General features: G+C 39.8%; 1 protein-coding gene and 1 non-coding gene across 2 annotated transcripts in view; one reads left to right on the top strand and one right to left on the bottom strand.

Moving 5' to 3' along the window:
• Positions 1 to 16,139, bottom strand: part of Tm9sf2 (transmembrane 9 superfamily member 2) — a 66,136-nt gene that overhangs the window by 13,323 nt on the left and 36,674 nt on the right. The window contains exons 5-12 of the mRNA XM_004858623.4: positions 15,340 to 15,469; positions 14,241 to 14,365; positions 13,016 to 13,127; positions 11,792 to 11,871; positions 10,688 to 10,796; positions 6,569 to 6,701; positions 5,502 to 5,621; positions 3,481 to 3,538 (exon numbers count right to left, since the gene is read on the bottom strand). Coding sequence (XP_004858680.1) covers positions 3,481 to 3,538; positions 5,502 to 5,621; positions 6,569 to 6,701; positions 10,688 to 10,796; positions 11,792 to 11,871; positions 13,016 to 13,127; positions 14,241 to 14,365; positions 15,340 to 15,469 — 867 coding nt within the window. The remainder of the gene's footprint in view (positions 1 to 3,480; positions 3,539 to 5,501; positions 5,622 to 6,568; positions 6,702 to 10,687; positions 10,797 to 11,791; positions 11,872 to 13,015; positions 13,128 to 14,240; positions 14,366 to 15,339; positions 15,470 to 16,139) is intronic.
• Positions 11,927 to 12,033, top strand: LOC147823451 (U6 spliceosomal RNA). Its single transcript, XR_015443871.1, has one exon. It is a non-coding gene; the product is annotated as a U6 spliceosomal RNA (small nuclear RNA).

Below are 16,139 nucleotides of genomic sequence, written 5' to 3'. Positions count from 1 at the left end.
AGAGTAGTATTCTACTGTGTGTAAATATCACATTTTCTTTATCCATTCATCTGATGATGGACATACATGCTGTTTCCAAGATTTAGCTGTTATGAGTTGTGTTGCAATAAACATGGGTATGCATGTCTCACTATTACAATGAAAGGGTAATGGGAGTTGCCAGAGACCCCTGCAGTGGTCCTGGTCTCCTGGAAGCCAGCAAGATGTCCGTGAGATAAGAAAGTGGGAATTCAAAGAAATACACAGAGACTTGAGAGAAACTCAGTCTTGGACTGATCTAAGCTGCTCTGGGCAGTAAAGACAAAGGACTCCCAGGACATCCAGTGTTTATTCATTACAAGCGTGAGAGCGGGGGAAACTGCACAGGCCTTGGGACACCTGCTGATAACAAGTATCAGGCATGCAGGACTGTAGAAGGAGGGCACAAGGGTATCTCTGCTGAAGAGAACAGTTAATTCAGAGGGGAAGAATTTAGCTGGAGCCAGTTGAACTTGACTGGTTCTGTACTCAGCCAAGCTCTGCTACTTCCAATGTAACACAGCCAAACTATGGAGGGGCAAGCAGCTTGTGCCACTATAGCCTGCTAATACTGGGCAGAGGTGTCTGCTACACACTGTAACATAACATCTTGAACTCTTTCAGGAAAATATCTGTAAGGGAATAGTTGGGTCAAATGGAATGTCTAGTTTTAGTTTTTTTAGGACTCTCCATACTAATTTCCATAGTGGTTGTACTAGTTTACATGCCCACCAACAATGTAGAAGGCTTCCTTTTCCCCTGCAGCCTTGCCAGTATTTCTTATTATTTGGTTTCCTGATGATGGCCATTCTTTCTGGGGGTAAGAAGATACACTCTCACTGTTATTTAAATTTACATCTCTCTAATGGACAGTGATGTTGAGCATTTTTTCATGTATTTATTGGCCATTTGTATTTCTTCTGTGAAGTTTCTATTCATTGCACTTGCCCATTTTTTGATTGGGTCTTTTATTTGGGGCATGCCTAATTTTGTTTTAGTTCTTTTTCTTTCATTCTGTAGGCTTTCTCTTCTCAATACATTTAAAATAATAGCTGTATCATACAATAACCTACATACTCTATAGGTTTTTGTTTTGTGCCATGCTGGGATCAAACCTAGCATTTCATATATACTAAGCATGCAATCTACCACTGAGCTTCTAGCCTAGCCCTACACGGTTAGTTTTGTTTTTTTTTTCCCCCCTCACTACTGGGGTCTGAATCTAGGGTCTTTCACACTAAGCTACACTCACAGACTTTTTTGTATTTTTTTAATTTGTATTTTGAGAAAGGGTCTCACTATGTAGTTCAGGCTGGGCTTGAACTCACTTTGTAGCCCAGGCCGGCCTCGAACTCACAGCAAAACCCCCTGCCTCAGCTTCCTTTGTGCTGGGATTACAGGCGTTTGCCACCATGTTCAGCTTATACTTTTTATTTTTGTGACAGGGTCTCACTAAGTTGCTGCATTGCCTGGGATGGGCTTGAACTTGTGATCTTCCTGCCTTGGCCTCTCAGAGCGCTGGGATTACAGGTGTGCACCATCTTGCTTGGCTCCTACAGAGTTTTAAATATATCGTTTCCCCTTCTTTATCTTTTGCTACCTAGTTTAAGAGAACAAAGCCTTCTCTAACCTGGGATCATGAAGATACTTTTTATTTTCATTTAACACTTCTGCCTGTTACCTTTAGGTTTTATTCTACCCAAAACTGATTTTGTGTATGTAATTTAAGAATGGGACTTTTCTTCTCTTTTTGGGGGGTGGGGGGGATAGAACCCAGGGGCTCCCACATGCCAGGCTCTTACCCATGAGTTACAGTCCCAGCCCCTCACATAATGGGGTGCCCCAGAATCATTTTATATTCAACAGCTCCTCTGGCTCGGGATGCCACACCCTGCATACTTCCACACAGACAAGGCCTGTTTATCTTTCACCTGGGCAGCCCAGAGGAAGATCTTCAAATCCCTTTACAATACTTCATCTTCTCATCAAGTAAAAGCCAATCACTGTGGATGCTGCCTATTTGGAGAGGCTGAATGAGGTACTGTCTAAGTTTTCTGTTACTAATACCCCTGGGAATAGAATCTTCTACACAACTCCCATCTGACTGGTTACCTGGATATTAGCTACTATCTAGCCATTTTGCCAAACTCTTTTTATAGAAATCACATCATCTATAAATAATAACCTGATCCTACATTTTGGATTGTATTTCTCTCATTTCTGTTTCCTGCCTTGCTGTTCAGAGAACTTAAATAACTGAAGCCATAAAAGTGATTTACTGGGAATTTGCTGCTGGAATACTTGGGTTCTTAGCACTCCCTTACAGTCACTTGGGTGCTCTCTTGCTCTATATGCTTTAAAACTTTGCTTGTATTTACCTACTTTTAGGGTGAGATAAAAATTATAAATCAGAGACAGCTGATCAGCGACATATGAGAAGAACCAGCACGGGATAATGAAGCCTAAAAAGAAGTTTCAACCATTTGTTATGGTTTAGATCTCAAGTCTCATGTGTTCAGAAATGGAGCTTTTGGAAAATGACAGGATCATGGAGGAGCTTATACTTATCAATGGATTAATCCATTGATAAATTCCTAGTGGAATGTGCTATTAGGAGGTGGGGCCTGGTCAGAAAAGGCGGGTCACTGGGGGCATGACCTGGAAGGCTGTACAGTATTCTTGTCTCTGTTTCTGTTCTCTTGCTGTTTTCTGGGTGCCATGGGGTAAGCAGATATCCCTGCTATTCCCTTCCATCATGCTGTTTTTGCCTTGGAGCCAACCAACTATAGATTGTACTCATGGAAACTGTGAGGTAATCCCAAATAAACCTTTTCTCTTTTTAACTTGCAGATGTTGGGTATTTGGTCCCAGTAATGGGAAAATAACTAATATACTATTTATCACTACTGCTTGTTCAGGGGTCAGTTCTTGCCCATCAGAAGAGGAAGTAGGGGAACAACTAGGTTCTATTTCTAGGGCCAGAAGCTTATTAGATAGCAGAGATCAGAAGCTGTCCTCAGAAAGTCAACATTTTGTTCTGATTTGTGGTGACTGTTTAGTACATGTCACTCCACTGAATGGAATATTCTAAAAAATGGCAAGACTTCTGATAAAAATCCAAAGACATACGCTTGCCTAAACATCTTCAGAGGAATCCATTCCTGTGATTAGATGAAAAGCCTTAAATCAATTTTACGTGACAACATGTCAGACTGACTACCACAGAAAACAGAACACAGAAAATTCTAAGAAAAAAAAACAAAAACATTTCTCATGCGTAAAGGTGATTTTCTCAGAGAAATCATGCTGTAGTCATTTGCCAAATGTCTTTTACTCAATTTCAAAAAATAAATTTGTTTTCTTAGGGATATGATCTAGAGACAGAGGATTAAAGAACCAGCAACTCAAAAGTTGGGAACAAAAATATGACTATACGAAGTAATTATTGAAAAATTCACTTACCCAGGACAAAGAAATGATGTCAATAAAACATTTGTTTTCCACTTTTCACCTCCAAAAGCTATGAAAGAAAGCAAAAGTGACATAAATAGACTTTTCTTTAGAGGTCTAAGCCTGGCATTTGCCAAAGTGCCAGGCACTACCAGCTGTGCTGTGGTTTCCTTATCCAGGGCCGCAAAGCTGGGCTGCAGGGCCCAGGCCTGCCTGAGAACGGCCTGCTCTACAAGTTTCTGCTCAGCCTAAGACAGGTCAGAGATGAAAGGAGTCCTCTAGACCAGCTCTTTTCTTATTTTTTCAACCTCAAAACAAAACAAACCCCTTAAGTCCTGAGCCAGCATTAATGGGACCGGCTAGAGAAAGTTCACACTAGGGATTCTCGAGCGTGAACCCTCGAGCGTGACATGCAACATGTAAATTCCCAGTCAGCTGGCATCTTCGGGGTCTTCTAGCACTGTGGTTTCTGGCAGGGCTGGGGGGATGAGCATGTCAGACCAGGTGACCAGGAAGAGGAGGTCATGGCCTTTTGCCTTAACAGCCTTGTTGATCAACTTTTCACTCTCCTTTGCCCCTCTCTGATTCCTCACCTCAATTAAAACAATCATATACTGAAATACAGAGTAAAACATGAAAGTATTAGCCTGTTCCCAGTTTAAAATTCAAACATGAAAGGAGCTCAGATGAGAAGAGCTTTAATTCTTAAAAAGGTGTAACAAGATTTGTAAGCAAGTTTGAGTACCACTTGCCCTCAAAGAAAGTCACATACCAATATTTATATACGCCATATTATATGTGCTATGAATTTGCACTGTAACTAAGAGACTTATGAAATTATTAGTTCTGGGAAAATTCAAGTATTTTTTAAGCATGAGAAATGATTCTATAAAATGAGGTGCTTTTCTGATAGGGCGGCATGACAGCAGCCTCTGAGCACTGCCCCATTAGCAAGCTACTTCATCTCATCTGCAGTGGAGACCTAGGGATGGAGAGAGCAAGTGGGAGGGGTCTGGGCGAGGAGGAGTGGGACGGGAGGGCGGGCATATGGGGCGCAGCCTGGACTGCAGAGCTGCGGAAGCCCGTGCGGCTACAATCGCGGCGGGGGAGGAGGAGGAGGAGTAAAATGAAGCTGCGGCAGGCAGGGGCCTGACTGTATCTCCTATATTAAGATACAATAACTTCCCCAATCCTATGTCCTGTAGTAAGGAGGAAAAGAAAAAAAAAGAACCTGGCAAGATTTGAAGACACACAGACGTATGAACAGGGCTCCATGTACTAGAACAGGAGGCAGCAAATTCTCACCCGCACTTCTATGTTAGGCCAAGATTCCCTGACCCAACCTAAAGGCAGCCTGTGTAACCCTTCCGCATTTCACCTCTAATCTTCCTCTTGAGAGAGCCTGAGGGACCACTGCTTATGAACCCCAGATTACTGACAGCTGCAGCGCCGCCTCTGACACAGAACCTGCCGAATTGCTTCTGGGCCATGTAAACATCTCAGTCGCCCTGAGCCTTTTCTGGGGGCTGAACTTTGTTTTACTTCTGGAAAGCAAGACTACAGAAGACTGTAACTCATTACAAAAGCACCTTACTCCAGGGCTCTCTAAAACACTGAGATCTTGGTTCACTTGACATACAGATTAAATGGACACATTAAGAACCTTGGGATGTTAAAAAGATGTTTATCTAGATGTTACTTACTTTAGTTAAGAAATCAATGATACTTATTTGCACACTTTCCTCCTCTGACAGTCTCTGTACTTTCATGAACAGTCAATCTAAAGTGGGGTCCAAATCTTACAATATAAGGAGATTGGGGTGGTGGATAAGCAGCATCTAAACTGCTCATTTCACTGTTGAAGCATTTTGAAACCACACTCCTAGGGTCATTCACTGATGCAACAAAAGACATCACCAACCAGGCTTCTTTTACCTGAGACCCCTGACAATACCTACTGTTTACAGAGTACCCCTACCTGACATCCAGTCGGGATGACTGATGTGACACCAATCAGAGTGGCTTTTACTTACACTTATAGAATCTGGCGGCAACGTAACCCGCAGGAGTACCCAGCAACACCCACAGGACCACGGCACACGTCATTAGCGCCCCTCTGTTGGCAGGGGACAAAAACCCCAGGCAGGCAAAAACTAGAAAACGAATCATTAAAGGTATAAATGTGATTACTCTGTTACCTCGGTTGTGAAATGACAGAAGAACACTTTCATTTAATAAGAAAATGAATACAATTTCAAGAAAAATACACCCTGTTTGGCATTCAGCTATATCAAACTGTAGTAACATCTCATGCACATGTCAGTACGATCCTACAAAAGGCAAACTCCACTTTGGAGCCCCTCACCTGGGCCCACACCCCATATGTCCCCTGTCTGGGGAGGCTAGCCAAGCACTAGAGTACTTTCCATCCTGCTGAGATCCAACGACTATCTTTAAAATTAATGTGGATAAAAACCACCCTCATTTTTATTTCAATTAAAAATATTAAGTCCTCTGGTGTAAAAAATAGTCAAATATAAGCAATAAGACAAGATCTAATCACAGGGTAAAGAGGGAAATTACTTGGTAAAGAGGGAAGGACTTGGTCAATAACTTGAGGAAACTGTCACTCATTAGTTAGCTTTGTTGGCTCTTGCCTACATAGCCCTTCACGCTGACTGGAATATAAACCCCATCTAATATGCAGAGATCCCAGCTTGAAGCTGGGGCCCAAAGTTACGATGTGTTCACAATGGCAAGGCCTGTAAGATACTGCCAAGAAGTGTCTCAAGCAGGCTTCTAATCCCAGCAGCAGGATAATCTCTGTTGTTTCCCCAATGTGCACATGAGCAAGCATGTACGTGATTAGCCATACAGTTGTGACCAAGAGGCAGACCATGGGAGCTTTAGAGATCCGTCTGGATTCCAGGTGAGATGTACACCCCTGCCCCACTGCAACCCAGGCTGGAGAAATGGACTGACCTGAAACACCAGGTTCGGACTCAAGGACTTAAGGACAAGGATTCAGTTAACAAACCTCCTTTTCACATAATTATTTAGAAAAAGTATTTCTACTCTTTAATTTTCTCTTGACACTTACATAGAGTCACAAAAGTCATAATTAAAATCTGTGTCCCAGATCCTAGGAAGACTGACAGAAGCATCCCTTTTCTTGGAGGACGGAATATGTCACCATGAACTAGTTTCCAGCCAAATTCTTCCTGGGCATCCTCCTAAAAAGGGAACGAAATCCATTAAATGTGTTGTATGACATCATCATGACAGCTAGATAAGTGTGTTCACTGTTGAGTATGCTGTTACAGAAAAAATTTGTAAACTTATAAATGTTAATATTTACTTCAATTCTGAAGAACAGAAGTTGAAACTTCATATGACTTTCTAAATTTTTTCTAAAGAAACTATGTATTAAAGTCCATACCAAGAACTTTATAAAGACAATGTAAGTCCTATCTCATCCTTTTCTGTGTCAAACTTTGTGATTCAACTTGACTTATCTTTGATTACACGCTATCCTTTTTAACCTATGTTCATTAATGTACAAAATAAGCAGATAGTATTAGCCCTCGCACTATAGCTATTTTGCCAGTACAGTAAGTGTGACTGACCACTGACATATTAAGAAGTCTGTACTGAACTGCATCTGTGGTCTTCAGACATGTATGAGAACCTAATCAACAGCTCCACTTGTTGTTGTAATAGAAATCTTATCAGAATTATCCGTAACTGAACTGATTCTCCCCCTCAAGTTTGTTCTTCCTACAGTCTCCCCAGTAGATAAAAATGCCATCCTTCCAGCTGCTGAGTCGCCAAAACTTTGGAGTCATTCGTGAGTCTTTCCTTTTTCTGAGCTTCCCACAAAACCCTTTAATAAATCCTGTAGCCCTCCCCAAAACATGCCCACAGGATGCCCATCTGCTCCATCTTGGTTCTAGCCATCACATCTGAGCTGGCTATCCCCTGGCTACAATAACGGGTCTCTTCTACCCTTGTCCCTGCTCAGCGGATCCTCCGTTCAACAATCACAGGGATCCTTGGTGCTGCCCCGGCATCTGACCCTAGGTATCTGGGTCAGTCACGCACTTCTACACTCTCCACAGCCAACCAGTCACCCAGCCCCTCACACCTAAACATCCATCCACTTGTCCACTTCCTCCCTCCACCCTGCCACCAACCCATCTCTGGGAGTTCTGTCAGTGGTCTCCTACTACTCTCTGTACCTCTCACCTTCCCTGCTCTAAGCAATCCTCCACATGACATTCAAAACGATTTTCCTAAAACATGACACTGCTCTTTCAAATTCTCCAACAGCCTTTTGATGACCCTCGGGCTCTACACCTTCCAGGGCCTTCAGAATCTGGACCCCGCCCTCTCCTTCAGCCCTCTCCCAAGTAAATCTGCACCCTTTCCCCAAACTCCCATTTAGACACCTGTCTTTTTGAGCAGTAGACAATGCTACTTCTAATACACTTCATATTTTTTCTCTTTTAATAAATACAAATCTACTGAAATCACAACAGCTAATTTTACAGGACAATAATAATCAAAATATTTCCTTCCCCCTTCATACAAAATACTTTCAGGCCCTTGAGAATTATACTCTACCTGGTCATTTAAGGAATGTACAAGACAAAGTGTATTAAAATTATATGTAGAATTGGTTTCCTAAAAGCTGAGGGAGATTATTGGTGGTTTTTACAGATTAGACAAGACTGAACATAACTCAATAAATGTTGGGTGATGGCTATGCTGATCTTATGTTTGTGAGTGTTTAAAACCTAGGAGACAAAAGTAAAGGCACCTCTTTTAGGAGGTAGAGTGTTGCACAAGGGGCCACTTCTGATTACTTTTTATTGGATTCTTAAAAGAAAAGGAAAACAAAAAACCCCTAAATTCTGTCCAGAGAACCTTTTCTGGGGCAAACCTACATGGTTACATTATGTTTTTGTTATCCTTCCTAAGCAAATGCATGAATAATTTTCTTATAACAAGGATAGCATATTATATACATACTTCATGTTTTGCTTGCTTTTTAAGTCTAATATCATTTTTTCCTTGGGGTACTGGAAATTGAATCTGGGCCCTTGCACACTGTAGGGGTGACAACATGACTGGGTTTGAGATTTGCTCTAGGGACTGGTGGAGTATACTTCTAGGTATCTGGGTGGGTCATCAAGAAGTGGCCTGGGGATCTATGTCTGGTCCAGTCTCCCACCCCTTCTTTTCTGGCACTGAACTAAGCTGAGAACTAAGTTGCTTTTGTGCCACAACATTCTTTCACCACAATATTCTTGCCTGGGAGCCAGCCAGCCAACCATGCACTGAATCTCCTTCAAACGTGAGTCAACTTTAACCTCTCCTCCTTTAAAGTGTGGGTGTTGGATATTGTGTGCAACAATAGAAAGCTAACTAAGACATACATGCCAGCTGAACTACTCCACCACTGAGATACATCCTAGGCTTTTTACTTTTTAAGACAGGTTCTTGCTATTCCTGCTGTGTAGGGTAGGCTAGCCTTATATTCACTATACAGCCTAGGCTGGCCTGGAACTCAGAGTGATCTTTCTGCCTCAGCCTCCCAAAGACTGGAATTACAGGCTGAGATTATAGATGTTTTTGACTGTTTTTTTTTTGGTACTAGGAATCAAACTCAGGAAGACCCTGCACCACTGACCTACATCCCTGGTCCTTTGACTCTTTTTTAAAGACAGGGTCTCACTATATGGTCCAGGCTGGCCTGGAACTCGCTGGGTAACCAAGGCTGATCTCAAACTTGCAGTGATCCTCCTATTTCAGCCTCCTAAATGCTGGGGTTACAGGCATGTATCACCATGCCAGGCTTGGGATTATAGGTATGCACCACCATGCCTAACTTCCTTAGCCCTTTTTAAAATTTTTTTGAGAAAAAGTCTAAGTTTTCTAGGGTACTCTTGAACTTGTGGTCCTGCCCGCCTCACCCTCCCAAGCAGCTGGGATTACAGGCATACGCCACCAAGCCCAGTCAGCCTAATAACATCTTGACCATCCTCTGTGAGTAGAGTTTTCCTGTTCTTTTAAATGATTATACAGTATACTATAGCATGGATATTTCATTATTTATAAAATCAGTCCCTACTACTAAGTATTTGGGTTGTTTATAATCTTCTATTTATCAACTATCATGTATTTATTGTTTGAAAATAAAAACAATAAAATCCTTTGCACACTGACAATTTCAAAGAATGAAACTGTTGGGTCAAGCTATTTATATTATAGATTAGGACACATATTGCCAAATTGCTACTGCAGGCTGGAAAACTTCATATTCCCACACTTGATGTAACCAAGTATTCTTGTCCTCAATCCCCCAACACAGGACCATATCAAACATTTTAATTTCTCCTAGTGTAAGACAATATTGAACAACAAAACTGAACAAACAATATTGTATTGTACTTTTTAATTTGCCTTTCTTATTATGAACAATGTCAAATTCTTTCACATATTTAGGAAGCACTGATTTGTTTTTAATGGGCTTTCTTTCCATATACTTTGACAACTTCTTAACAGGTTGTTGATTTCTTAATGGCTTTAGGATTTCTTTATTTATTGAGAAATTGATTGTGATAGATGTTTAAAATGTTCTATATTATGCAACTTAAAATGTTTGAGAATAAATGAGCCTGGGACATTAAAATCACAGTAGGCCCTTGACTTACAAACTCGATTGGTTCCAAACGGAGAGGGCTGGCTGGAACTCAAGTTGGTTGTAAGTCAATACAGCTGAGATATGGATGTTTACCTGAGTACACACTATAGATAACAAGAGGCAGATGAATTTTCCATTAACCTAAGTAACCCAGGTTACTTACTAACCCAGGTTACCCTGACACTCGTGTGTCAGGCCGGTTGCAACTTGAGGGCCCACTATATTTTGAATATACCAAAAAATTGAAATGGCGAAATTCAGTTATAATTGATGTTCAAAAATCCAATGCATACACAAGTAAAAACTGCTAGGGAGTTAATCTATCCAACTGTGACATCACACAAACTCCATGTATAATCGTATCACCTCCTTATTTGAAAATGTGAACTCAAGATAACTTTTGAGAAGAATGTTTTAAAAGCAGATTCTAGAGTTACCCTTTCAACTTCTTCTGAAGCAGCAATAAAGGCTGTCTTCAGCAGACCAAAGATGAGATAAAATGTCCCCACTCACCGTAGAATCCATCTGATTGTATCTAGCAATGTCTTTATGCAGTGTCCGTAACATAATCATAGCCACCATTCCAGATAAGAAGAGAACAATGACGAGGGAATTCATTATGCTGTAGAAATAAGCACATCATGATTCACCTGTATCTTAATCTCTAGGACTGTTTAAAATTAAAAAAACCCTGTTCATTGTGTAACATTAAAAAAGCATTAATGAAAATTAAAACTACATAAAAGTCAACAAATTCGGTCAGTTGTGTTCTTCCATATTTCTTTCTAGTAGACATATAGCTTCGATACTTATCATAATACAGGTTCTGGTTTTGCAATTTTAGATTGACTGATTTACGTCAGTGCTAGGGATCGAACTCAGGACCTCATGCATACTAGGCAAGCACTCTACCATGAGCTACACCCCCACACACACCCCTTGTAGTTTTATAGTTTGTTTAGGCTTAGAATTGTTTTGTCCATGGTCAATATATATATATATTTTTTTGGTACCGGGGATCGAACTCAGGTTCTTGCGCTTGAGCAGCAGGCAGTGAAACCACTGAGCTACATCCCCGGCGTCCATGGTCAATATTATTAAATAACTACTGGGTCTAAACCACTGTAGCACAAGTAACAAGGGATCAACAAAAGATTGGCCTGGGCACTCCAGAAATGTACAAAAGAAAAAGTTTGCTCAGTAGATTAGTGAATGTTCAAAGAATTAGTCAGCAAAGTTGGAAAAGGAGAGTGATGGCAGGATGAACAGGTTTCTAGATAAGAGGTCTGAGTCATGCTTTGTAGAGAGTAACAACAGTGCAACAGCAGCAGTGCCTTCTATTTAATGAGCACTCACACATGCCAGTCACGGCCTCAGATGGTGTCATAGCTCCTTTAGTCTTCAGAACAATCCCATGAGCTAGATTATTCTAGATAAAGAAACAAACTCTGAGGAATATGTGGCCTGCCTTGACAAACAACTCACGACTTAAAGCCAAGGTGTGAACCCAGGTCCAGACCTCTGAATACACAGGAGAGGATTAGACAGTAAATGAGATGTCTGCAGACACAAGGGGCACAATAAGGAGACAGGCAGAAGCAGACTGCATATGCTTACCTAAACCACTGAATGTGGGTGTGAGGCATAGACTCCAGAATATAGTCCCATCTAGATGCCCATCTGATATTTTTGTCTTCCTGGAGGGGGAAAGAAAAAAACTCTTAAAAGTCTTGCTTAAAACTACAGCCAGTAGTGCTCGCTTCGGCAGCACATATACTAAAATTGGAACGATACAGAGAAGATTAGCATGGCCCCTGTGCAAGGATGACAGGCAAATTCATGAAGCGTTCCATATTTTAAAAAATTAAAACAAAAAAACAAAAAACTACAGCTAGTAAAGGTTTATTTTTGATGTCAAATTTCAGAGCTATATTTAATTTGTTCAGAAAATAACTGAATGGAATAACTTATTCAGACCACAAAATCACAACCCAGATACACGGAGCATCCTGCAATTCTCACTCACACTGGGCTCTTAATACTTAGAAATATGCTGTTTTACTCTGCTGGGCTTGCAAAATTAAAAACTATATGAGAAAAAAAATTATATGAGATATTAAATATCACAAGTACATTAGAGAGCTTTTAAAAAATAGAGATAAAAGCCAGGTGTGATGGCACATGTCCATAATCTCAGCACTATGGGAGGCTGAGGCAGGAGGGCTGCCAAATCTGAGTCCAGCCTGGGAAATTCAGTGTCTTAGCAAAGACTCTGTCTCAAAATAAAAATAAGCCTGGGGATATAGCTCACGCAAAGGCCCTGGATTCAATCTCCAGTACCAGGAGTAAAAAACAGAGGTGGATTACTGCCTCAGTTTTTCACAACAAACTTACTTTTCTCCTAAGGTACTTCTCCACTGATAAAAACACTTCCTTTAATTTCCTATGAAAATCTACCAACCAGAAATTCTCCATTTATGTTCATACTCAAATCCTGATTTTGAAAATGGTATTATTTCCCAAAGGCTTTAAGGTATATGCCTTCAACACTTTCATACTGTCTATTTCTATGCCTATTTTCCACTCTTTGTTTCCTATACATCCCCTAAGGGTAACACAAATCAGGCTCAATTCTCCAATCTCCTCTACTGTTTCACTTAAACTAAACCTTAAGTTTTAAGAGTGATAATGTTGCTTAGTACACTGACAAACTATTCTAAAAATCAGCTCATTAAATGCTTATCCATTTGACAAGCTTAATCATTAGTATTTTTAATTAGTTTAAATAGTACACATTTAAAATCAATTTCTGAGTTATATTAAAGATAAAAACAAACTCACCTGGAAACTAACAGAATAAGTATAGGCAATTTTGATCTCCCCAGAGGCCTTGTTACTTATATCCATGGGAGGTCCGGAGCAGTCTGGTTTATCTATATGGGTATGTTTGAAGCTGTGGGGAGAAACATTATGGCAAGATGCTGATAAAATGTTTTAGGAAATGGAGTAAAATAAATGTTAGAAATTCTGTACCTATTTCATGATGCTGCTGATAGTGAAAGATGAAATTATACATGTCACATTTAAAACAGCAAATATTCACTTCATAAAAATAATGGGCTTAGTTTTAAGTACGTGTACAAAATCATTACTCAAAATTGTAAGCAAATTTTCGAAAATACCTATGCTTAGAACACCATTAATAATTTTTTAAGACAGGGTCTCACTATGTCACTTGGGGTGATTTTGAACTCTTGGACTCAAGGGATCCACCTGCCTCAGCCTCCTGAGTACTGGGAGTACAGGCATGTGCCACGGTGCCTAGCTAAATGATCTTCAAAAAGAAAAAAACACGGAGGTAGGTTAAGTGAACTGCCACCTGATTATGCCAAGCAATTCTTTACCACTAGTGATGTGAGAAAATGGCTACTTCAGTGGCAGGAGAAGTCACAGCAAAATGGAATATTCCACCCATATAACATGCTCTCATGCCAACACCTCCAGCAACCTCACGAGGTGCTCTTTCAGAGGCTGCTCACATACTGCAGTCTACCGCGAACGCTGCATGGGGGCGTCAGAAACAACAGCACCATGCAGCTCCTGTGAATCTGCCCACAGGGAGGTCTTGCTGAGTCACCAGGGAAGTGCTTTCCACTGTCAAGGGAAACGCTCTGCTAACCCTCAAGTTCTCTAGCTCACACTGACAAACTGAAATGCTCAAAACTTCCTGAATGAAAAACCTGAAAGGCACCTTGGCCTGACCAGTTGCTGTGAGAGGGATAAATAACCATGGTTTCTCTGACAAACCCAACACTCAGTAATCAGTCATATGGTAAAGGGAGTTTAGTTACCATCAATCCTGAAATGACAGAATAATGCTCAGGGAATATACCAGTTGGGACCAAAATACTTCTTTGGACCCACACAGTACTTCAATCATTTATCTACTCTTTGTTTTGGTAACGGGGCTCAAACTCGGGTCCTTGAGCTTGCAGGGCAGGTGGAGGAACCACTGATCTAAATCCCCGGACCCATTTATTTACTGTTAATCTATCTGTATAGTTACCTTTTTGGTTCAAGTTTAGCAGCCACCAATCTTGCTCCCATGGACCCTGTCTCAACAACATGATAGTATATTTTGATGTCAACGTGGTTGAAGATATAAAATGTATCTCTCTCATGGAATTCTGACTGTGGAACAGAACTTAAAGTTAAAGGTAGAAAACTGGCCACAGGAGAATGGAAACAAAAAACTAAAATTGGTTATAAGTAGGAAAATTTAAGCTGGGATAGAATTCTAATCCTTTCCCACAAAAATGTTTGAAGTTTTGAACTTAAATTCCTTATAAATTGAAAATTAATTTGGGAAGGGACAAGTCATGCTTTTTAAAGTTTTAAATTTTACATAAAATTTAATAAACACCTGTTCAAAAGAACACAGATCTAACACTTTCTAGCTTTTCAAGTAAAATAAGATTAACAAAATAAAGTTCACAATATTATGTTATAAGCATTTCAAAGTTTACACATTTAAACACTTTTCCTCCTTAAGTTTGTAACTTTGGACTAAAATCAATAATTTAAGTCATTCAAGTGTCTCTGCTTAACTCTCAAAGCATTAACTAATATAACCAGTTCCATGATCAGGTTCATGGTAACTTCTATCAGACCATATATCCATTAAGAGAGTAAATTAAGTTACTTTGATCAAACACAAGTTATTTTAATATATACTGCCAATAATATTACCTTTTATATTAATGTCTCCATTCTATTAATGTATTTTACTTATAAAAGAATGACATCATAGAAGAATGTCCTAGCCCTTAGCACAGCACTTAGCATACAAAAGACAATGTCGAACTGAATCTGAATTATTTTAATTCTGTTAAATAAACTTATTTATTTATATTTGGTACTGGGATTGAACTCAGGACCTTGCACTTGCCAGGCAGGCGTGGAGCCAATGAGCTACATCCCTGGCCCTCCTGCTAAACTTATACATTATTAATCTGGCATCAATTTAAAATCTAAGTAATTATACTCCAGAACATCAGAACCGTACTTATTCAGTGAATGTAACAATTTTTGTCGAGGTAAAAAAATGAATTCTCTAAAAAAACACCATGTTTTAAAAAGCAACACAGAGTTTATCACAAACTTACGTTAATAACACAGGCATCTTTTGCATGGCCTTTATCTGTGATGTAACAGCCAATAGGAAATCCAGGATTGCAGAACCTCTGACCATCTTCAACATCATAACACCATGTGACAGGCATATTATCCACAATCCTAGGTAGGGAAGTAAGTCAAGTCAGAAGAGACCCCAGCAAACATGACTAAAATTACTGCCCAAATCAGTGTCTACATTGTGTAAAATGTAAAAGGCTAAATGCCTTAGGATTCCAAAAACCACAAGGAATTTTGATGAAATGTAGTATTTCATAAGTACTTGACATCATGCCAACATCTGATACACTGCAGTGAGGAAAAAAAATTTATGGCTTCTTTGAAACTATAAATGTATGTAGTAAAGGGGAGTTTTATAAATTAACTTGTCGCAATTGCTAATTTAATGGTATAATCTGGACAACTAAGCATAATTAACATTCAAAGCTCTAAATAGGTACAACTCAATAAAATATATTTTCTTCGGGACAGTTTATTGAATAGTACAGAAGCAAACTCTTTTATTATTGAAGTATTTCAACAAAAAAGAAGAATATAACTGCAAAATGGGAAAATGTTCAAAGGGTCAGATAAAAAAGTGAAATTTACAGTATTATCTGTTAAAATTATAATTGCAGGGCCGGGGATTTAGCTCAGTGGTTTCGCCACCTGCTGCGCAAGCTCAAGGACCCGGATTCGATCCCCAGTACCAAAAAGAAAATAAATAAAATTAAAAAATAAAATTATAATTGCAAATGATTTCCAAAAGAAATATGCCTTTGACACTTTGATG

This window comes from Heterocephalus glaber, unplaced genomic scaffold (assembly GCF_053883595.1).
Source record: "Heterocephalus glaber isolate CG9 unplaced genomic scaffold, H.glaber_assembly_v1.0 deba00001579, whole genome shotgun sequence".
Taxonomy (NCBI): domain Eukaryota; kingdom Metazoa; phylum Chordata; class Mammalia; order Rodentia; family Bathyergidae; genus Heterocephalus; species Heterocephalus glaber.
The sequence above is the reverse complement of the archived record's forward strand: the minus strand, read 5'-3'. Positions and strand labels throughout refer to the sequence as shown.